The sequence below is a fragment of the Lepidochelys kempii genome, chromosome 16, assembly GCF_965140265.1.
Source record: "Lepidochelys kempii isolate rLepKem1 chromosome 16, rLepKem1.hap2, whole genome shotgun sequence".
Lineage (NCBI taxonomy): Eukaryota > Metazoa > Chordata > Testudines > Cheloniidae > Lepidochelys > Lepidochelys kempii.
The window spans coordinates 15,394,616-15,418,706 of record NC_133271.1 but is presented as its reverse complement, the minus strand read 5'-3'; the positions used below and the strand labels follow the sequence as shown (position 1 = coordinate 15,418,706).

The 24,091-nt window shown below is 42.9% G+C and overlaps 1 protein-coding gene across 6 annotated transcripts in view; it reads right to left on the bottom strand.

Annotated features, from left to right (window-relative positions):
- Positions 1-24,091, bottom strand: part of COL27A1 (collagen type XXVII alpha 1 chain) — a 294,861-nt gene that overhangs the window by 172,689 nt on the left and 98,081 nt on the right. For all 6 annotated transcript variants that reach the window (XM_073314250.1, XM_073314251.1, XM_073314249.1 and 3 more), the window contains 3 exons: positions 16,404-16,457; positions 8,166-8,219; positions 6,061-6,114 (listed from right to left, as the gene is read on the bottom strand). In XM_073314250.1, the coding sequence (XP_073170351.1) occupies positions 6,061-6,114; positions 8,166-8,219; positions 16,404-16,457 (162 nt within the window). The remainder of the gene's footprint in view (positions 1-6,060; positions 6,115-8,165; positions 8,220-16,403; positions 16,458-24,091) is intronic.

Genomic DNA, 24,091 nt, shown 5'->3' with positions numbered 1-24,091 from the left:
CAAGAGCTCAAGGACTAAACGAGCAGGGAGAGTCTCATGCCCTTGCCAAGCCCAGGGAGAAGTTAACCCTGCTGTCTCTGTATCAGGCCCTGAAGCTCAACCGAGAGGGGTCAAGGGTACCAGCAGTAAATTTGAGATATGTGTTTTGGTAGCTTCTTGATTTGGGAATGGGAGGTTAGACACTAGATTGCAGTTCGCAAAGCTATCAGCGATGTGTGATTTTTTTCCCCCCATACCGTAGCATTAATAACCTGTGCTAGTTTTAGATCTTTGTCCCAGATCATGTACCCATACTGGGATTTTGGCAAGTTGACAGGTAAGGGGGGGGTGGGTTTACTGATCAGACAAATGCGATGAAAAGACTCTAGGGCTTACTGGTTTCCACTGAGCACACCAGGCTATTCCTCTCTTTTGGCTCTGCCCTCCATCTTTATTTCCGGCTCCTTGGGGACCTGGAGGATGTGGGACTTTCACCTCAGTCAGGCATAGAGGGTCTATGGTTGATTCCTGGACTCACATCTGATATCAGTCACTTTGCAAAGGGCACTCGGCGGGAACACTTTGCAAAGGGCACACTTTGTCACTGTGACTAGCAGTGTCAGAAAAACAGCAGGAGCCAAAACTGATTCCAGAGGCCTCCAGGTAGCCCCATGTCAAAATGTAACGTCTTTGCTTCTACACGTAATCAGCCTCTCCAGCCACTTCTCCTGACAGGGCTGGCATGAATGGGGACATCACACCTTAAAGTGAATGAGTAACTTCATCCAGAGGTAAGAGCAAGGCAGTGCCATAGGAGGCAAATGAAAAGAGCTGGCTGTTTAAGTATTGTACAACAACCTCCGTGCCCAGCATCTTCATATACATACCCTGAAGCTAGTGTCTTGGAATCCCAGATTGGGTACCTGAAATGTGCTTTCAACTTGCCATCAGCCTAGAACCATTCTGAGATTTGAACAGCTAGCCAAAAATTATACTAGAAGGCTGTCTCCTCTTCCCTATCCCAGAGAAATAAAAGGGCCCTTTTTCAGTCCTTTCCATGAGATAGGCTCTGTCAGGAGACATAGCTGCAAAGGTCAAGATTTAAAGTTTCTGGATTCCTGATGTTCAAACAAATCTGAGTGCAGACTCTTGCTCCTCTTTTAAAAGTTTCTTGATGCACAAAACTCTGGGATCTAAGCAGCTAAACTGGGACTTGGAAGTCCATCTGTCCGAGAGATAGCAAATCACTTCATGTCAATACAAAGAGTTTCCCTTTTTCTGTCTTGTTTAGACTGTCAGCTTATTTGGGGGAGAGACTGTGTCATTATTTATATCTCATGTGTTGCCAAGCCCAGATTTGGTGGTCTACAGATAATAAACAGCAACAAAGTTGGTACTAAATGAGGGAGACGTCCCTTTCAAAAGAAATCTATGCCTAAGGCATAAAAACAAATGATCTCCCACCTAAAGATCACATCAAGGACCTGATTTAGATTTTAGAATCAGAATCTATGGAGGCACAGGAGAGTTAGTGACTTCTGTATCTCAAATCCAAATCAAAGCCTATCACTGGGGTCAGAAAAATCAAAGAGCATTGTTCATGCTATGAGGAGAGATCCCCTACAGACAGAAAGATGTCCTCAAAAAGTCACAGATCTTCTGAGCTACATTCATATCAAGATCCCTTTCCAAGAATCCCCCCAGAGAGATTACATTAGAAAAATAAGGAACATTTTAGCTCCTCCTCTTCCCCTCAAAAAAAATTATCAAGAAGCATGAAAGCTTCTTTTAGATAAGGCAGATCCAGGAATTTGATTGCTTCATAAGATTTCCTACCAGCCCCAATTACAGCATGAGTAGAAGAAGATCTGGAGACTAGAAGATCTTGAGCTAAAGTCTGCACCGTGCATCATGATGTTTTTATATATAAAGCCAAGTGAATAGCTCTCAAGTTAAATATACAGACCGTATATTATTGTTGCATCCTATTAAATATACTCTTCACTATTTATGGCTAACTCGGGGGTGTTTAAAATGTGTTTCTTCACATAAACTGATGATTACCACTGTCTGAGGTTAATCATAGCTAGGGACTGAAAAAGCTCATGCATTTTAAGGCTGGCTGGTATGTGAAAGTGTTTACCTGCTGCAATACTCTTTAAATAGCACTGAAATAACAGAGAAGAGTGTATGAAAACAATTACATTTGCTCTCCTATCCAAACACTTCCTGATGATTACAGGGCGATTAAACACAAGGGGGCTGTCACTACAAGGGGAAATTACACTTCACTGAAGGATTTGCTCAGCTGTGACAATGTTTATAATCCACACTGTCATAGCTACAGATGACAATTCGCATTTCTGTGGGAAACAGACAGGCTTCAGCAAGCAGACCTTGGGCAGTGGCTGAGCTGGAAGAGGCCACTGAATGCAGCCTATTTGGAAAGATGGTCTTGAGGCTGGAACCCTGAACTGGCAACCCAGGAAAACTGGGTTCAGGTTCCCAGCTCTGCCTTATATTCACTGCATGACCTTGGGTGAGTCACTCACTCTTTCAATACCTCTCAATCAGGCACAGCCTTACATTCAACTACAATAGCAGCTGTTCTGTCCTCAGCAACATTCTGTCTCAGGACATGTTGCACAGTACTTCAGTAGAATCAATTTGCAAGATGGTCATATTCTGCATCCGACAGCCAAATGCCAAGAGGCATTTATGAGCTATTAGTTTTCTTTAATGCACTTCCCTTCTGGTGCCTCAGGTCCTGCCACCATTCTCTAGAACTGCTGTTCAGCAAAAACAAAATTCACTCCTTGTGAAGTGGATGAGCAATGTCTCTCTCTCAGACCACACCAATGTTTTTGGTATCCCTTGTTTGAACAGCTGTTTCACATACCCTGTAGCTGGGCAAAGGCAAAAAATATTTGTGGGCACTCAGAGACCAGAGTATCCAAACCTACAAAGGAATAGACGGCGTGTGAATTTACATGGTACATGTTTGCTTATGGTACAAACCATGCCATACAGAACTACAGGCCTTTGGTAGCGGCTCCATCTCAAAAAGTGCAGAGCCAACTGCTTCTTTCAGAAAGAAAAATGTTTGTGGGAGAAAGAAACCCATGAGGGAAACTTCTGTCTCTTTGGAAGTTCTTACACAGAGAGTTTACAAACAGATATGAATGGGTTCCATCCAAACCCCCTGCATGATGCTCTTTTCTGACTTGTCCCATAGAAGGACAGTACCTTTTTGCGTTTGCTTATGCCAATTTTCAAGACTTTGCCATTTTCTTGTAGGCTAAATGGGCTGCCTGCCTGCAGCCAAACACCATGGTATTTTCACTGGGGAGATGCCAGCAAGGAATACAGATTAAAAATTGTTTTTCCAAATATTTCTTCAACAGCTTTAAAAAGTTTTCTTAATTTAGAAGGCTAATAAAATCCAGGCAGCACCAAAGCATCTGCCAAGCCAGTTCCTCTTTTTTGCTGCACTGAAGGAAAATCCCACAATCCAACTTACTCGTGTCCTTGAAGAAACAGAAACACCTCCTCCCCCGCCCCCTCCGCAACAACCCCTGAATGTGCTTCAGGTTTTCCAAAGTCTGGTGTGGGACCTGTGCATTGGCTTTGGGTCTATTTGTTTAGTCTCCTACTCCTGCTCCATTCTTTCCACCATAAGCCCATTGCATTTTGCTGATCACAACCGCGAGGCTTCGTTTTATGAGCTGCTATGCTAAGAAAACTGTGTTCTTTGCACCTAATTCATTAGAACCAGTTTGAGAAAGCTGAGTGTGGGGGTTAGCTAAGCCCCAGTCGGTCCACTGCCTGGCTCTACTCAACAACTCAAGTGGAACAAGCACCACTGCCCCTTGCAGGTGATTTCTACTTCCATTCCCTCTCCTACTTTCCCCAGTATTTAGGAATAGGATAAATAAGCACAGCTCCCCCTACTGTGAATCTACTGCAGATGAAAGGGGACCAAGTGACAGCCCTGGAGTCTGAACCCCTCTAGCCACAGAACAGGAACAGGTGGGCAGCCACAGTGAAAGTTCTCCAAATTAGAGCAGTGCAAAAAAAATTTTTTTAAAAAAATGGACTTTTTATTTTTGAATTGCTGGTGAACCAAACAACCCTCCATAAAAATGAATTTTGGGTTGAACAAAATGTTTTAGTTCAATTTCAAGCATCTGTTTTGGACTGAAAAAGTTAAAGAAAATTTAGAAATGAAAAGTCATTTGAAAGCAAAACATTTCGTTTAGAAGAGTTAAAATGGAAACCTTTCCATTTTTTAAATTAAAAAAAAAACAAAAACAAAAAAAACCACCTTCCCCCTCCCCATGCCCAGCAGAAACAACCGGGTGAAATTAACACTACTTTGCTAAATATTTCTGGGTTGCTGAATTTGCATTTTTTCTAGAAAAAAAAGTTTCAATCAAAAAATTCCACCTCACTCTACTCCAAACGCCACAGCCCCTAAACTGAGGTAGGGGTGTGTGTTTGTGTGCACGGCCCATGCGGGGAACAGGGCCAGGGAATTGCTGAGAGGGACAATTCATTCTCAATGACCCATTCACATCTTGACCTCTCTGCTGAGATGATCAAAAGGGTGGCAATTAGGATGGTTAGTTTTGCAATGTCAATATTTGCCATCTGGGAATGGCAATGAAGACCCTGAGACCCATTTCACATAAGCCACTGAAGAGCTTCCAGCCACTATCAGCAGAGCTTGCTCCACATCAGCAACCTGGAAGGAAATCCCTACTACTTTGAAACTTTCACCAAAGTCATTAGTGTATCAAATAGTAAGGAAGAAGCAATCAGGCATCCCATGTTGGGGGATAATTCATCTCCAGGCTGGGAGAGGTCTCATTCATGCTCCCTGAACGCCATTTATTTCAGTCTTTCCACTCACCACACTAGATTGATTCTTCTTTGCAGCAGGGTAAAACAAAAAACAGAATTGTGTTGGGGGCGAAAAATGCTTCCACAAACACTCATGCAAAGCTGTGGAATTTGCCACCACTAGAAGCATGGACACAATTAATAGTGCTAGCATGGTTGGGGCACTAATGTGGGAAAGCAAACACCAATGGTGGGACATGGCAGTGAGGAATCTCACACTCCAGCACTTGAAGGCATTCTCAGACCCATGCACATTCCTGGTGACATTTGTGCTGCTGATGGCACATATATGGAAGCAAACAAAGCAGATCCATGTTAATTTCAAGCTCCATTCAAAATACAGAGAGAAAGAAACTCCTTCTCCAAATGCATATGGGTTGGTCTTGACCAGAAAATGTGGTCAAGCTTTAGTGGGCTCAGATAACATGCACTAACTAAGCCATACCTAAACCGGTACCTTAATATAGCTCCTGCCCACACTAGAATATGATCAGCTTTAACTGAAATAAAGATGGTAGCCTGCATTCACCCTAGGAGAGGGTTGCATTTAGAGGAAGCATGTTCCAATTGGTAGGGTGCTAGTCTTGGAAGACCCAGGTTCTTTTCCCTGCTCTGCCACAGCCTTCTGGTGTGACCTGGGGCAAGCCACTTACCCTCTCTGTGCCTCAGTTTCCCAATGGTGAAATGGGGATAACAGCACTGTCCTGCCTCACAGCATGCTGAGAGGATAAATACATTAAAATTTGTGAGATGGTCAGATTCTATAGTTTTGTGGGCTATATAAGGACCTAAGACAGACCAAGTTTAGAATGACTTGGGCTAGCATGTGTTAGCTAAACCTGACCTAAGCCTGGACACTTTTCCTGGTCAATACACAGAGTCAAAGGGCAGAAAAGCGGTCTAGCCCAGTGCCTAGAAAAGCAGAATGCGAGTCAGCACTCCAGTGTTCTAGTCCCTGCTTCTGACAGGATCTCGTCGGTGTCATTTAATCTCGGTGCCTCAATTTACCCATTTGTAAGACAAAAACAACAACTTGCTTCCCCGACACTGAGTGTTGAGGCTTAATTAAAATATTTGAAAGCACTTTGAAATTTTAAGGTAAAAGATGCTTGAGAAGGGTACTTACAGTTATTTATTGACAATATTGGTTTAATTAACTAGAAATGGAAATGTGCTTACCTTCCGACCAGGTGGTCCAGGAAGCCCACTCAAACCAGGTAAACCCATGTCTCCCTGTAAAACACAAGCATGCCTCATTAGTTTTCAGCTGTTTTTATTCCCACTTGCTGTATAGTCTTATTGAAATTATTTGTCATAGAATAGATTCCACGATAGAGGGGCTGAATTGCTGGTATCTGTGACTCGTATTCTTAATTCCTCAGAAATCCACTAAAAAGAATTTATAGAAGTAAAAAAGTGCCATTAAAAGATAACTGTAAATTCACAATCTCTTTATTAATTGTCTCACCTAAACAGTAAACTGGGGAATTAGCTGCAGCTACTGTGGGGACTCCAGGTTTTCACCAACAGAATGTGAGCCCTCTTTTCAATTCTCTCCTTCAGCTGCACACTGCAATTGCATTTTGGAGGATTTTAAATAGCAGAATCCTGTCTTTTAAATGCAGCATGAACAACAGGCATCGGCTGCTTCCACTTGTCAAATCCAGGAGCCAGGTTCATAAACTACCCTACTACTACCAAAGTGGCTCAACCCATTGCTCCAACTCAGTCTCAGATAGCTCTAAGAATAAAATTATTTTCCTTGTATACACAATGTTGGTTGATCTTTTCCTGGCTGCTTAGAAGAAGAGATTTGTTGGTTGCCTGTGCTCCTGGGAAAGGACTGAATTCAACCCCGATTGGTGTATTAGAAATATCTTAAGAATGGACCAGGCCCTTTGGTGCAAATTATTTACATACCACATCCGGTTCCTTACTTACAGTACAGTTTGGCTTTCTCTGACTAGACTCAACGAACTCTTAGGACTTTAGCATCGACTGTCACTGATTATTTCAGTCTTTATTTAACATGAGTTTGGCATAAGTAGCTGAAGAATTAGGCATTACTCCAAACTCTTGCTGAAAGCTCTGAATTTCTATAAATACCAGCAGGCCTTGTTAACATGGGCTAAGCATACTCTGGGCCTTACTCATGCTTACACTAGGCATACTTTGTGAGAAAACTGTTACATGTCTTTCTGGTAGATGCTTTCCATGTCATACCCATTCTGAAGCAACTCGAAAAATGTCAAGGGCACCTCATGCTGTTGAGTTGAAAGAATAATTTCAGTGTTCTCTAACTTCTTCATCTTTACTGGTTTTGGGTGTCTTAATTTATGGCCCAAAGGCACCTGGCTTCAAATTAATAGTCCCTTCATGGCCAATGCTTTCCATTAACCGTATATGAATAGGAAAAGTCTCATGTGTGAGGGAGAGAAAAAAAGTTCATATGCATTGGACATGAGTTATGAACTAGGAAGTGTGCAGGCACTAATAAAAGAACAAATCAATACACACATTAGGCTATTCTGATTGTTCCTCTGTTAATTTCAGTATTTATGTGAGCCCCTATTACCAGACATCAGTAAAAACCAATTCACATGTGAAACAGCAAAAACTCAGATCTTAATTTATTGAAAAGGTCTAGCAATAGAACCCCTTGATCCTTAACAAAGGCTAAAACCAAAAATTAGACTGTACATTTTGGTCTTGCATGGTTTGCACTGATGATTAGACTTCAGTGGGGGAAACAAAAATCCATTCTCACACACCAGGGTCAGAGTATATGCAACCTACTTTGAGTACGATGATCAAGATAAATCTCTCCCCCTCACCCAGACAGCTAGGTGGGTTTGGCAGTTAAGCCACTGGATCAAAAGATCCAAGCTGAGTTTCCAGCTCTGCTGCAGAATCCCTCTGTGATCTTGAGCAAATCACAGACCCCAGCATGGGCTGGGAATATGGGTACATACCCAGGGTTCCAGGTTCATTTATACAACCTGTGCTGACACCAGCGCTGCTGTGTCTTCCCTGCTATTTTTAGCCATGATAGCCAGATTAAAGCTAATATGGGTATGCCTACACAAGTGCAATCACACCTCTAGCTGAAGTGCAGACACAATCTTTTAATTCTTCAGTCCCCTCCATCTGTAAAGTGGGAACCTCTGAGGCTTTTTCTGCTTAGATTGTAAACTCTTTGGAACAGGGACTGTGTCTTGTTAGGTACATAGACAGCCACGAGAACAACAGGACCCCAATCTCTGTCTAATAAAAATGATGCTTACCTTCTCTCCATTATGAGCTTTTCCAGGTGACAGCCCAGGATCCCCTTTTTGGCCCTGAAACAAGGAATTAAACTCATGACAATATTTGAAGAGATATAATTTTATACATTTGGTCTTGTTTGAATGGAGCCTTTAAATTCTAAAACTATTTTATTGTGCCTCCTCTCATCCCCTCCTCCCACACCTGTGAAAGTTTTCTTATATGGTTCCACTTTACTGGTGCATCGGCTGGGGTTGGTTTTTTAAATCGTTTGTTGCTGCTAAAGCACTAAATGTTTTAAACTATTTTTGGTTGCATTAAAATAACTAGAGAAATATCTGGAAGAAAGCAATGCCATGCCTTCCCATATTTACTGGATAGTTGTGATTTCCCTCCCACCCACCCCACCCCCAGTTTTCCCCTATAAATTACCATCACAAAACAACACTCCAAGCCCATTGCTACTGCTAAGTAGTACGGGTCAGCAACTTACTGTAGATGCTGTTTCCAGATTTAACTGTAGGGGACAGATGAAACCAGAGGGAACAGTATACTAATTAGGAGCTAGCAGCGGCAAGACTCAAGAGCAGTAGTAGGGCTTCTCGGCTGGCAGATGAAAGAGGCCCATTGTATCTTAAATGGTGGTATTCTTAATTTTCCCTTCTCACAGCTGTGACTCAAGTTGCAGGTTTTCTGCTCCTGCAGAGAAATCAGGGATTTAGGATCGGGATTTTCAGAGGAGCCAAAGGGAGTTGTGTGCCCAGGTCCCAACTGGAATTTCAGTAGGATTTGGACACCTCATTCCAATAGGTTCCTTTGGAAAACCCAGCCTGAAATCTTAGCAGGTGGGGCCTGGCCAAATGGGACACAGAGAATTAGTTGGGAGCATGTGAGGGCAAAAGGTTGGAACGTACTAGATTCTTCTGGCATGTCACAGTTAGGCTTTAGCACATGCAGAACCTTAGATCTGTCTAGTATCTCTACTACAATCTGGTACCTAACACTCAGAAGTCTCAATGCTATGCCTCTATAGTTTCTTCCCTTTTGTGATCTTAAGTAAGTCACAACCTCTGTATGCACATCTGTAAAATGGGCATCAGTTACCTACTTGCATGGGACAGTTGTGAGGGTCAATTAATGTTTGTCAAGTGCTTTGAGGTCCTTTCATGAAAGTTGCAAAGAAGTATTTTTAACCAGTGTTTCTCATTAACAGCATCATGGTCCGGTTCCAGCTAGACGAGCAGCTATTCCTCCAGCCTCACTGTGACGGGCTTATGTTGACACTTACTTCCAAACAGTGTAAATCTCCCTTTCCCTCTGTCCCCCACAAGCCGACAGGTTTGGTCAGAGACTTCTTGGACGTAGACTGTAGAGAGCACTGCTGACTTGATGCAGATGTATCTGTACAAATTCTGAATGAAGAGTTCTGGGTTTGCCAAACAGTAAATTAAGTCATGCAGATAATCTCACTTTGCATGCAGCTGTTATCGTCCCTGCAGTTTCTTTCTGTCTGTGGAATCCTCCTTTGCAGGCCTCTGAGCTGCTTATGGGACCTGCTATTGCTGGGAGCATATTAATATGGTTGCTGTAAGTGTTCTCATGGAATGTGGAGCATTTTTTATTCTGCAAAAGCAGCATTTTTTCCTGCAGGCAGATGTCTTTACTTTATGTTTCCTTCCCAGTCACATCTTCTTAGCTTGATCACTTAGAGTAGTGTAAACTAAGTAGTAATTGCACTTCTACAGCACCTTTCACTGGAGGATCTCAAAGCACTTTTCCAAGACCCTGCCTCACAACATGCTTGTGAGGTAGGCGCTATTAGATCCATTATATAGGTGGGTAAACTAAGCCACAGGGAGCTTGACTTACCCCAAAATCACACTGCAAGACAGTGGTAGAGCCAAGAATAGAACCCAGGAGTCCTGATGCTCAGTTCCCTGCTCTAACAGGCCATATTGTTTTCCCTTTTCATGGGAAAAAAGTTTTTTTTCCTATCTGTAAAAAATCAGGAGCTGTGAAATTAAAATACTCCAGCCCAGAAATCCGACTACCAGCAGTGTTTTAAACATCAAGGTTTCTAGAGCCAAACCACACTCCCAAAGGAAATTTATCCTCTCTGTATCATTATAGAAATGAAGATTTATTCAGAAGAGCCACTACAATTTCAGCCCAAAAGGCCTCCAGATGATAGAGAGAATCCCCATTCCAGGAACAGCTTTTACACAGCTTTACAAAACATTGTTTGGCTGATGGAGAAACCCTTCCCCCCCAACACTGAATGCTGTTAGGACATGGGCAGATTTACATCAAGTCATGTTCTCTGTGTATATAAAATCTCCCGACTGTATTTTCCACTGCATGCATTCGATGAAGTGAGCTATAGCTCACGAAAGCTTATGCTCAGATAAATTTGTTAGTCTCTAAGGTGCCACAAGTACTCCTTTTCTTTTTATCAAGTCATTAGCAAGACAACAAGCATGGTCTTTAGTACAACAGAAGTCCATGTCAAATTGAGAGATTATCATCATCCTCACTAATTAGACATGAAGTCACCTGCTGTTGCAAAGTGGCAAGAGGTTCATGTAAACAGTTGTAGTATTACAAATATTTGAGAAAAAAACAACAGTTTAAATTCTCTGGGAGTACAAATCGAAGCCCCATCATCTCAGGCATTGGCACCCTGACAGCAGGATTGTCTGGCTATGTAGACTCCCTCCTCAGGTCCTACGCTACCAGCACTCCCAGCTATCTTCAAGACACCACTGACTTCCTGAGGAAACTACAATCCATCGGTGATCTTCCTGAAAACACCATCCTGGCCACTATGGATGTAGAAGCCCTCTACACCAACATTCCACACAAAGATGAACTACAAGCCATCAGGAACAGTATCCCCGATAATGTCACGGCAAACCTGGTGGCTGAACTTTGTGACTTTGTCCTCACCCATAACTATTTCACATTTGGGGATAATGTATACCTTCAAAGCAGCGGCACTGCTATGGGTTCCCGCATGGCCCCACAGTATGCCAACATTTTTATGGCTGACTTAGAACAACGCTTCCTCAGCTCTCGTCCCCTAATGCCCCTACTCTACCTGTGCTATATTGATGACATCTTCATCATCTGGACCCATGGAAAAGAAGCCCTTGTGGAATTCCACCATGATTTCAACAATTTCCATCCCACCATCAACCTCAGCCTGGACCAGTCCACACAAGAGATCCACTTCCTGGACACTACGGTGCTAATAAGCGATGGTCACATAAACACCACCCTATACCGGAAACCTACTGACCGCTATTCCTACCTACATGCCTCCAGCTTTCACCCAGATCACACTACACGATCCATCGTCTACAGCCAAGCTCTACGATACAACCGCAATTGCTCCAACCCCTCAGACAGAGACAGACACCTACAAGATCTCTATCAAGCATTCTTACAACTACAATACCCACCTGCTGAAGTGAAGAAACAGATTGACAGAGCCAGAAGAATACCCAGGAGTCACCTACTACAGGACAGGCCCAACAAAGAAAATAACAGAACGCCACTAGCCATCACCTTCAGCCCCCAACTAAAACCTCTCCAACGCATCATCAAGGATCTACAACCTATCCTGAAGGACGACCCATCATTCTCACAGATCTTGGGAGACAGGCCAGTCCTTGCTTACAGACAGACCCCCAACCTGAAGCAAATACTCACCAGCAACCACACACCACACAACAGAACCTCTAACCCAGGAACCTATCCTTGCAACAAAGCCCGTTGCCAACTGTGTCCACATATCTATTCAGGGAACACCATCATAGGGCCTAATCACACCAGCCACACTATCAGAGGCTCGTTCATTTGCACATCTACCAATGTGATATATGCCATCATGTGCCAGCAATGCCCCTCCGCCATGTACATTGGTCAAACTGGACAGTCTCTACGTAAAAGAATAAATGGACACGAATCAGATGTCAAGAATTATAACATTCATAAACCAGTCGGAGAACACTTCAATCTTTTAGGTCTGTAATCGAGTGACCAGAAAGTCTCAATATTACAACAAAAAGACTTCAAAAACAGACTCCAACGAGAGACTGATGAATTGGAATTAATTTGCAAACTGGATACAATTAACTTAGGCTTAAATAGAGACTGGGAGCAGATGGGTCATTACACAAAGTAAAACTATTTCCCCATGTTTATTCCCCTCGTTCCTCAGACGTTCTTGTCAACTCCTGGAAATGGCCCACCTTGATTATCACTACAAAAGGTTTTCTCCCGCCCCCCCAACTCTCCTGCTGGAATTAGCTCATCTTAAGTGATCACTCCCCTTACAGTGTGTATGGTAACACCCATTGTTTCATGTTCTCTGTGTATATAAATCTCCTCACTGTATTTGCCACTGAATGCATCCATTGAAGTGAGCTGTAGCTCACGAAAGCTTATGCTCAAATAAATTTGTTAGTCTCTAAGGTGCCAGAAGTACTCCTTTCCTTTTTGCGAATACAGACTAACATGGCTGCTACTCTGAATCCAGTGAAACTGTGCCCCTTTACAACAGCAGGGAATTTGGCTCAAAAAAAATATAGTACTATTTAAAAGAACTTTTTACTTACAGATGCCTATTAAGATTCCCCATAATGACAGGAACAAGGTGGAATTCTTAACATGGGGTACATTTAAAAAAATGCATTTGTTTGACAATGTAACAGGACAGCTCTAAAATGTAGTATAAACTTACAAGTGATTTTATACCATGGTATAAACACACAGACACACCCACCCCTTGGTCAAATAAAATTAACCACGAAATCCCTAACGTGCAATTGACCGCCTGGCCTTATCAGTGCCCTGTTAATTCAGCTGATAACAAGTACGCTCCTGGTTCTCTTCCTCAGTGACAGTGATTTGTTCTAGTCATATTTTCCAAGCTGTATCTGTCTGGGAAAGTTTGGTCTCCATTGCTGGATTGCTTGTTTTTTCCAAGCTACTATTATTACAAAGTGCTATCTAGGGAAGACCTCAGCTAGCTGCCTGAGTGCCTCTTAACAGGAAAAACTGAGGCCAGCACTACTTAGCCTGCCTCTCAGGGGATGGATTTTCAGAGATACTGAGCACCTGCAGGTCCCACTAAGTTCAGTTGTAGCTGTAGACACTCAGCACCTCTAGATAAAAAGTCAGATCCCAGATGTGGAAGCCCACCTGTCAAGATTAATGCAATGTGGATTCATTGCAAAAGTCAGAGAGATGCGTGCAAAGTCTATTCTGCCCTTCTTCTTCCCCCCGAGTCTGAGAAGTTGGGCTTTAAATACCAGCCAAATGAAGTAAGGCAGGAAGGAAAGAGAAAACCACAGCACTCTGTACATGCCTGCCAAGAGGTGGCACCTGAAGAGATAGAGCTACCCAGTCTGTATAGTGTGTTGTAAAAACTTGCAAAAAAGTCACTGCTCAGGGGTGCTGCAACAATTTGTACAGTGGGGATGCTGAGAGCCATTGAACCAAACTGTAAACCTTTTATATGATGGAAACCACTTCAAGCCAGGGGGAGTGGAAGCACCCCCAGTTCCAGCATAACTATGTCACTGCTCAGCTGATTCTCTGGCCAGATGTAGATTCATTCTCAGCCCAAGACTTAGCTATGGTTTTCATATTACTATGGGACACTGAGCTCTCCCTCTGCCTTGGAAAGCATCGTGATGAACCACCTACCACAGCTGATGGTTGTCAGCCTAGAGGCTCTCTCTTTTCCTTTACTGGGACCTTTTCAAGCCACTGACAAGAAGTTAGACAGACTTGATTAACCAGGCTGCTCAGAAACTCTACATTCTGCACTAGCTGGAGGCCCATGTAGCTACCAGAGTCAGACTCATGAAACATTTATCACCTCTGCTCCATAGACAGTATTGGACCCCCAACTTATTTCTGGATGCAGTTCATGATGTTAACTTTGAACTACAGTTTGGGTCCTGGCTTCCTTTGAAACCACCTCTTTCCTAGTGCACCTACAAGCAAGGAGGGCAGCTGGGACTCTTCAGCTATCAGAACGGTGATCAAGAGGACTCATCAAGGTCCAAAGATTTGAATTTGACAGAGCTGAATGTAGGGTGTTCTCAGTGCTCGATTCCAGGACTCCTTCCCCACAGTAGTCCAATAAACCCCAACATGTGCTGATCATCAAAGCATACTGTGAAATGTAGCTTGCCTTGGCGATGATGAGTTTTTCTTATGGATTGGGTGGGGAAGGGAGCATTGTTTTCTCCAAGTTGTCAACTGTGTTCCACTATTCTGTATAACTTCACTGCACCTTAGTAGGGAAAAGCATTGTAACTAGAATGCATCTATGATCTGCATTGGTCCATTTGTCTTCCCATCAAACATTTAATGTCTCAAGCCCACCTGTCCAGAATGGTGTAAAGGAAAGAAGAAAAATATTTTTAAAAAATATATAAAATCACATGGCAGGGTCAAGACAGCTGAAGAGAAGAAAGCTTGGACTAAATAATTGTTAGTACCAGTGATGATTTTTCGCTATGTACAAGGCAAGGGGAATTGACTTCCCCCACAAAAAAGCTTGAATTTGCAAATTGCAGATCCCAAGTAGAGTTTGCAGGGCTGACAGCTAGGATAAAAAGATCTTGATTTGACCTGTAAAATTCAACAAGTGAGATCCGGAAGTCATTGACAGGGAATAAATACAGAACACCAAGATGTAGACTTTTTATAACCTCACTTTTCAGACCATATAACTACACTTTTAAATAAAGAACAGCTGCTGTTCACCAGCACATCTCTGGTGCCTACTTTTTAATTATGTAGAGGCAGAATGGCAGGTTGCTAGACTCTTTGCTCCAGAACATCAATAGCAATTGAAACATCTCTTCCTACTGATGTGCTAATGAAAATAATCTACTCTTATTTGCACCTTCTGTTCAATTTGATGTGAAATCCTAAAGCTTTCACTTTGTTAGTGCTTAACAGAGAGATTTTCACTGATTCCCTCCTCCTGCATTCCTTTATAGGACACTAAATTCTGGTCTCACTTGGGCCACCAGTAGCTCTAAAGCTATTTCTGATTAGGTCAGGCCCCAAATAGAATCCAAATTTAGGACTTTTACATTTTCTAGAGAACGTGTTTATATAATGAATGAAGCTGGATATTAGAATGGAAGTTTCTGGAAGAGGGAATGTTGGCCAACACACTGGAATTAGTCCCTATTCTTTTCATCTGCATCTTTAACAATGTATTCTAGCCAGCCAGGCGAGGCCTTGCTTCTGACTGGCCAACTTTTTGATAGCACCTCTGACAGTACAGCACTTGGGCTATTACTGAACTGAAGTGGAACTTCTGTATGGGAGTGGGGGAAAGAAAAAGGAGAGGGGCAGAAGTAAAGGCTTTTGGGGGCAATCAGTAGAGGAAGGAGCATAGAACTTGGTGGGGGTGGGGGAAGGCAGAGGACATCCAAAAGGAAGCAACTAGGGAAACTTGAAATACAACAGAAGAGGTGATGTACTGTGGGACTTTAGGGTCCAGGTAGGATATTATGTCCCAGGTTACTAGGATGTCCTTAAGATTTGACACTTTCAGCTGTGTTGGACGTAACTGCAGTCATTGACAGCATAGTGACTAACCCCGCTGAGTTCTGTCCTACCATACGTTGTGCCCAGGCTCAAATCTGGGATAGATTCTTTGCCTCTTTGCTGGCTGATCCCAAAATCTTGGCCAGGACTCTGAAGTGAATCTTTGCATGGTATTAAAGGGGGTATCAGGCAGAGGAAGAAGAATTGGGTGGAATTTTGGAGGGGAAGAGGAGAGATGGAAGTGATTTCAGGGGAGGGAGGAGACAGACAAAGAAATACTTTGCCAATTCTGCTGTCTGGGTGGTCTGGACTGGAGTAGCAGTCACACAGCTGACTAAGAGTGCTGAAGAACCCACAAGAATTCACTAAGCACCCAAAGAAGGCTGAACAACAACAGGGGCCTTACAGGACGGAAGTCTGATCTTGTGGAGGATGAAGAAATCTGTGATACTATTGGGAGCCTCGTGTGAATTTTGAGGGTGCAGACGGCATGCCTTGCAATGCTGCAGGGAGTTTCACAGGGTGTAGGGAGAGGACCTTGCTGTGTTGTGTGTGAAAAGAGGTGATGAAAGAGCCCTTACAATTATTTCCCTAGGGAGCCTTATGTGCTCTCTCTCCTTACTGGGGTCTCCTCTGGAGCTAGAAGGCAAAAGCTTTTCACATTGGTAAACACTTACTTTAGGGCCAGGTAGACCAGGGCGGCCAGGGTTTCCATGGGGACCAGGAGAACCCTAAAAAAAAAGAAAAAAAAGGCATAATAAATCTATACAAATCAACGTTATTCAATATGGATGGAGCCAAAACCCCAGCTCCAAGCACCCCCGAACTTTGAGGAAGCTCAGATCCAGGCTCAGTCCAATCCCCAGGAATGACACAGGCCTTGTTTATACTAGAAAGGTTTTGCTATACCTGCAAACCCTCCTAGAGGTGATCCAGGTCCCCAAACAAAATAAGCTACACTGAAAAAAAGGACTTTTTTGGGGGAAAGGGGGCAATAACACTACATCTACACAGGGGCTTTTGCCAGAAAGCAATGTTGGTTGGAGTTTTGCACACTCCGAACCAACATAACTATGCAGGCAATACTTTTAAGTGTAGACCAGGTCACCATCCCGAAACATCTGTAATTAACAAAAGCCATTCCTGGCAGCAGGAGGGATAGAGCTGGTGTGAGCATTTCAGTCACTCTTCCCCTCCATGGAATCAACACAGCTTCAGTTTGCTCCTCCCAGGAGGGAGGTGGCTTAAGCAGAACACTGATTAGGCAGCCCTCTTAATTAGCCAGCAGTAACAAGGAGATAATGGCACTGTGGCTGGACAGGGCTGACCCCGTTTTAGCAGATTGTTCTTGTATGGCAAATACAACTGTAACCAGACTGAGAACATGAGCAGTTTGCAATGCAGAGACACAGGGGATGCAAGATGGTTTAAAAAACCTACCTTCACATCAATGCACAACTGCAGGAGTCTCCCACCAGAGTGCAGATACGCAAAGTGTCAGCAACCACTTTAGAGAGCAACCCACTAACTACTTGCAACTGCATTAGCAATGGCAGTAAAGTGGTGATCTCTCTCAAGTGTGCTGGGCTTCCACATAGCTCCACTGACTTCAATTAATACCAGGCCTCAAGTCTAAGAGTTTCTCTGCAATCGCATTTCCTATAAAAAGGAAAGGAGTACTTGTGGCACCTTAGAGACTAAAAAAATTTATTTTAGCATAAGCTTTCGTCTACAAAAGCTTATGCTCAAATAAATGTGTTAGTCTCTAAGGTGCCACAAATACTCCTTTTCTTTTTGCGGATACAGACTAACACGGCTGCTGCTCTGAAACCTCCCTACAAAAGCTTATGCTCAAATAAATGTGTTAGTCTCTAAGGTGCCACAAATACTCCTTTTCTTTTTGCGGATACAGACTAACATGGCTGCTGCTCTGAAACCTCACATTTCCTATGTGACCTGACTTCCTCCCTAGGGACACTAGTCAGTGGAGTTATGCTAGCAGACAATAGGACCTTTAAACTCCTGGCAGCCTTGGAGGTTTTGTGCTTAGCCCCAGTGCGGTACCAGGGTGCATAAAACTTAGCTATGCTGGCAGAAGTCTGTAATAGAGACATAATCCATGTCAGTCAGGGGTGTGATTGTGACCGACAGAGCTGTGCTGGCAGAAGTCCCTAGCATAGACACAGCTGTTCCAGCAAAGCTGTGCTTTTATCAGAATAGCTTGTTTCATTCATGGGAGGTAGCTTTACTACAGCAGTATAAAGTGTGCTTTGTGGGCATCGCTGCATCCTCATCAGGAATCAAAATAGTTGCAAAAGCCCCAGAAGGAGCAGCGATTTGGGGGATCGAGAAGACTGTATATATTTAGAGCGATTTACTTGGCATTTTAGAATAAGCAGCAGGCACGTTTCTGAGAGCTCAAATAAGGGGAAATAGAGGTACTTGCTACAATGAAATTTTAACGGTTTAACTACTTGTTTAATCTTCAGGGCACATCCCCTGAAAAGTGCTTGAAATTTTGCCTTTTTAGAGGCTCTGATGAGACTAGAATGCAAATCCATACTGTGATTGGCATATGGTAAAGTCCCTGTTTAAAATGAGCTTCAGTTTTCCCCAGTGGCACTTAAATGATTCTTTCATTTCAAAAATAGATACATCAGTGATGAAAAATATAGTCTGTGACCCTCACTCAAAAAGCTATAGCAATTTTCTCTGCCTAGATACTGTGAAAGTAGAATGAATTATATTGAAATTATAATTCTTTAAAGAAATGCTGCTTGAAGGGTTTGTTGAAATATAGTTGTCAGGAAGAGAAACATTAAGGAGTGTGAGACAATAGGTCCTCAAACTAATTAACCAGGAGCTCCTACTGAGGTAGGAGATTGACAAATATACATACATATCCTATTTGCATACTAACGTTTACCAGTTTCTGCTTCGTTTTGTCTCTTATGTTAAATTGGCTTTGGCTTATTTGTATAAATAAGTTAGCTTGAGCCTCAGAGAGGGGCTCACATATCTGGGTGCATTGGCAAAGCGCTTTCCTAATAAACAGAGTGGTCTGACAAATTATGTGAGTCCTGAATCTGACTTTGACAATACTAAGGGCAACTGGCACTGTAAAATACCTACAATAGATGATATATAGCAATATCTCCTTTTAAATCATTTATTAAAAGAACTCAACATGTTTTCCAAAGACTATTTAAGGAGCTATCTGGAATAAGAAGCTAAAAATAAATTATCCCAGGCTTTGTACAGAGCAGAAGCAATCTGCTAACTTTTCAGGCAGAGGTAATAATGCTGCTAAATCCCAGAACACGTTCCTGGGAGGCATAGCAATTTGAAGAGTCAATTCTGAAGATTCGCATTCTGCCAACATGCACAATCTCTACACCACCAGCAGAAGTACTTTCATTTACTCTTGATTTAAAGGAGGAGCATAGATTGGTGGATAAAGAGAAAGTTATTTGGCTGCTTTCTCAGCTCTGAGACAGTAATATTTGCTGTCATCATTCTGCATGTTTGGGTCCAGATCTCCCAGACTGTGATTTCCAAAGGAGACAAATGGAATTAGTGTCCAACTAACAAAGGAATTCAGTGCCTTTAATCGCCTTTAAAAGACACAGTCCCAATTTTGCCCCAAATCCCTAAATGGCCCCCTCAAGGATTGAATTCACAACCCTAGGTTTAGCAGGCCAATGCTCAAACCACTGAGCTATCCCACTAGTTTTATTTCATTTCATTAAAATTGTGAGTTTTTTATTACATCTGGTAGCATGAGCATTTGTTGAGCCAACAGATCTGTTGGGGAAGAGTTAAAACAGCTTTTGTAAAGGGAAGTCATGCCTCACCAATCTGTTAGAACTTTTTGAGGGGGTCAGCAAAGACTTGGACAAGAGTAATCCAGTGGATATAGTGTACTTGGATTTTCAGAAAGCCTTTGACAAGGTCCCTCACCAAAGGCTCTTCAGCAAAGTAAGGATTGATGGGATAACAGGGAAGGTCCCCTCATGGATCAGTAACTGGTTAAAAGACAGGAAACAATGGATAGGAATAAATGGTCAGTTATCAGAATGGAGAGAGGTAAGTAGCAGGGTCCCCCAAGGATCTGTACTGGGACCAGTGCTCATCAATAATTTCATAAATGATCTGGAAAAAGGGGTAAACAGTGAGGTGGCAAAGTTTGCAGATGATACAAAATTACTCAAGATAGGTAAGTGCAAAGGAGACTGCAAAGAGATCTCACAAAACTGGGTGACTGGGCAACAAAATGGCAGGTGAAATTCAATGTTGATAAATGCAGAGTAATGCACATTGAAAAACATAATCCCAACAATACATAAAAACTGATGGGGTTTTAATTAGCTGTACCTCTCAAGGCAGAGATCTTGGAGTCACTGTGGATAGTTCTCTGAAAACATCCCCTCAATATGCAGTGGCAGTTTAAAAAGTTAACAGAATGTTGGGAACAGGATAGATAATAAGACATAAAATATCATAATGCCGCTATATAAATCCATGGTATGCTCACTCCTGGAATACTGCATGCAGTTCTGGCCCCCCATCTCAAAAAAGATCTATTAGAATTGGTAAAGGTACAGAGAAAAGCATTTTTGTTGCTCAGGGGTATGAAACAGCTTCCATATGGAGAAAGATTAAAAAGACTGGCACTGTTCAGCTTGGAAAAGAGACGACTAAGGGGGGATATGACAGAAATCTGTAAAATCATGAATGGTGTGGAGAGGGTTAATAGAGAAGTGTTAGTTACCTCTTCATATAACACAAGAACCAGAGGTCACCTGATGAAATTATTAGGCAGCAGGTTGAAAACAAGCATAAGGAAGTACTTCTTGACATAATGCACAGTCAATCTGCAGAACTCGTTACCAGGGGACGTTATGAAAGCCAAAAGTATAACTGGGTTCAAAAAAGAATTAGATACGTTCGTGGAGGATAGGGCCATAAATGGCTATTAGCCAAGATGGTCAGGGTTGCAACCTCATGCTCTGGGTGTCTTTAAGCCTCTGACTGCCAGATGCTGGGACTGGATGACAGGGGATGGACCACTTAACTGCCCTGTTCTGTTAGTTCCCTCTATAGCATCTGGCACTGGGAAACGTTGGAAGACAGGATACTGGACTAGATGGACTATTGGTCTGATCCAGTATGGATGTTCTTATGTACATTATCATGTTTCACAGAATGAGAAGTCTGGCAGAGCAGGGATTGAACACAGGTTTTCTCAAGTCCCAGGCTAGTACCCTAATCATTGGACCAGTTTTCCTCGCTGTCCCTGATTAAAGCATTTTCCTAGGGTCTTTGGGATCAAGGAAATATTCAGAGCCATATAGCTGTGCAAAGAAAAAATGTCCTAATTATAGAGGGATTAGTTTTAATGACAGAGCTTAGAGCAGCAACATCTCTATAAAGTCAAGATCCTAAAATGTCTTCACACACTAGCAGTTAATGCAAGCAGTCCAGAGCAAGGTCTAAAGCACCAAGCCAGATTTATAAAGCGAGGGTAGTTCAGCTGTTATGCAAGTTCAGAGTCAAACATCCCAGCTCAAATCCCATGTTACAGCTTGGTCTCCTTTTGGTGCACATTCATGCGACTTGTTATCCATCATAATACAAGACAGAATTCTCAATAAGAAAGCGATAGGCAGCAGCACAACCTCCAACCGGGAACAGCCAATGCTGATTGACGCTGACCCAGCTTCCAGCTGGAAATGCAGAATCTACAGCTACAGCTCTGTCATGGTGGGAAGAGAGTTACAGATAGCGCGATTTTCCTGCTTGTCCGCAACTTTTTTGGTGTCTGTGACTCACCCTGCAGCAGCGGCTGCTGTCTCATGGGTCTGGGCTCAGCTCCTCTTCCTACTCAGACCAAGATTAGGGTTGTGGTGCTGGGGCGGAGGGTGCTGCTATGGATGGTCGGTGCCTACATGTCTGTCAGGGCATTTTTAAACAAAAATCATGGAGCAGTCATTAAATCCGTGACTTTTACTAAATTCACCATGACTGCTCTGTGATTTTTTATTTAAAAAATGCTATAACAAATCTGTAGCCCTATCTATGGCTAAACTTCCAGTCAGAAACTCATGGGCTAACAAATAATGTACCTAACACTGTTCATAGGCAGACTTTTGCAGCACAACCGTAGGAAGCATTAACCAAAAGCCAGCCTGAAAAGGGACCAGTCTTCAGTCCAAGCAAAGGTCTGCAAGATCAGAATTCTCAACACCAAGTGATAAGATATGCAATAAGATAAACACCCAGATCCCTAGTTTAAGGGGTTGTTCCTATACTATTGAATTCAATAAGAGTTTTAGCATTAACTTCAGTGGGATCAGAGACATAGGGAGGTGAACAGAACATGGGGTTAGCAAGATCAAAATAGCAGACATCCATCTCACTTGAAATCTCCAAAGCATCCCGGTCTGACTAAGTGGAAGGCAATGTGCTGCTGGTGTAGTGGGAAGTCCAACCCAGTAACCAGGGCATGGCAGTGATCAAGCCCAAAGGTTATGAGAGTCTCATTTAAAATGTATAGTGCAGCTATGGAGAGACAAGGGCGTAGTCTGGCAAGAGTCCTAAAATGGTAAAAAATAACTGATTTTGATATGTTTCAACACGGTTAGCCCTTTAATCTAAGTTTACACCCACATTCTTGGCAGAGGAGAAAGAGTCAGCATGGTACAGCTAACCATGAGCAGAGTAACAAAACGTACAGGACAGCATCTGCCTCCGGAGCTTTGAGCAGCGAAAATCTGAACAGGCAGGCCCTAGGATTTAAGCTACGCACCTGTCTATAATGGCAATGGAAGTAATTGGTGGAACTTTAAACTGCACCCTCCAAGCCCACATACACATGCCCAGATCAGTGTTAAGATGCTATATGGAGATGGTCTCTGTGTTCTGCCAGCCCGTGGGTGCATTTATTCCTCACCTACCTTATTGTTCCTCTCCAATCCCACAGGCAACTTTCACTCCTCTTTCATACCGTCTCACCATCAACCACCTCTTGCCTTTCATCAAATCTGCCCATAGGCAACTACAAACAACCTACCCCAGCACGCAGCAAAAATGAAAAGAGAAACCACCACACCTAATTTCAATTCATCCATCTCAGAAACAAGTGCCCTTATGCATAGCACATGTCCCAGTGACACGTACCCCAATCAAACCACTAATGGAGCTAACAGCCCCTCTGCAACCCAATCAATCCTAAATATAACAATGTGTGTCTCAGATGTTCATGGAGCCATTCTATTATCTCCTGTAGCCAATGGCAGATGCAACTACCCCTTCATTTACACTGATCCCAACAGCGACTATTCAGCTCATTACACTTCTCTTTCAGCTATAATAAGTGATCACGAAAGATGGTGACGCTCCAACTCTGTAGAATCAGCCGGTCCAAGTATAAACTCCTGCCTAGCAAACATTCCAAATCAGAGGGAGTTTGCTAATAAACCAGGACATCTTTCACCTTTAGGTCATAGCTATGAATATAAGGATAGTAATAAACAAGTCATTGTCATCTAATAGCCGTGGGGCTGCCTATGCAACCTCCTTGTCTCAGTTGAGTCTTTGCTGCTCAGGTGCCCATCTCTCCACCATCACAAGCTGCATGCTTATAGGCAATTTCAACAGAGTGCCCTATGATTAAATGGATATGGGGAATGACGTACCCTTTCACCTCTAAAACTTATTCCTTGACCAGAACTCCGGAACATAGACACTTAGGTCATAATCTCTTTGGAGCAAGGACTGTCCTTTTGTTCTGTATTTGTACAGCACCTAGCACAGTGGGGTGTTGGTCTATGACAGGGGCTCCTAGGTGCTACCACTATACAAATAAATAATAATGGATGGTAGGAAAACCAGCAGCCTCCCAAGTCTATAGTACTCTCAATCTTGTCCCTCTCTCTCACACTGAAGGCACAAAGAATGTATAAAAAGCCAAAGCAAATCAAAGCCCCTTCTTAACTGCACAATCTCATCCTCACCAACCCTTAGCCACTCCAGTAAGATCAGTTTTAACTACTCCCACCTGAACTAACCACTCACAGAGGGAACTTCACCAAAGGCATATATAGGACAGCTCCTCGGCAAAGGGACCACATCAGACTACTAGCACAAAACAACTACAGCTGCAACATTTGATGCTCCAATCCCAGTTAACCGCCTGTTATATGACATGTTGAAAGGCAGCTTCTTCTCATCAAACCAACAGTCTCAGAGACATCCATCCCTCTATCAACACGCACCTCACAAAGACAGTGTCTGTCCAATCTTCCTTTCAGCTAATTACTCCTGTGTTACCCAGCCTAATCCAGTTTTCATTACCCTCCCCTTC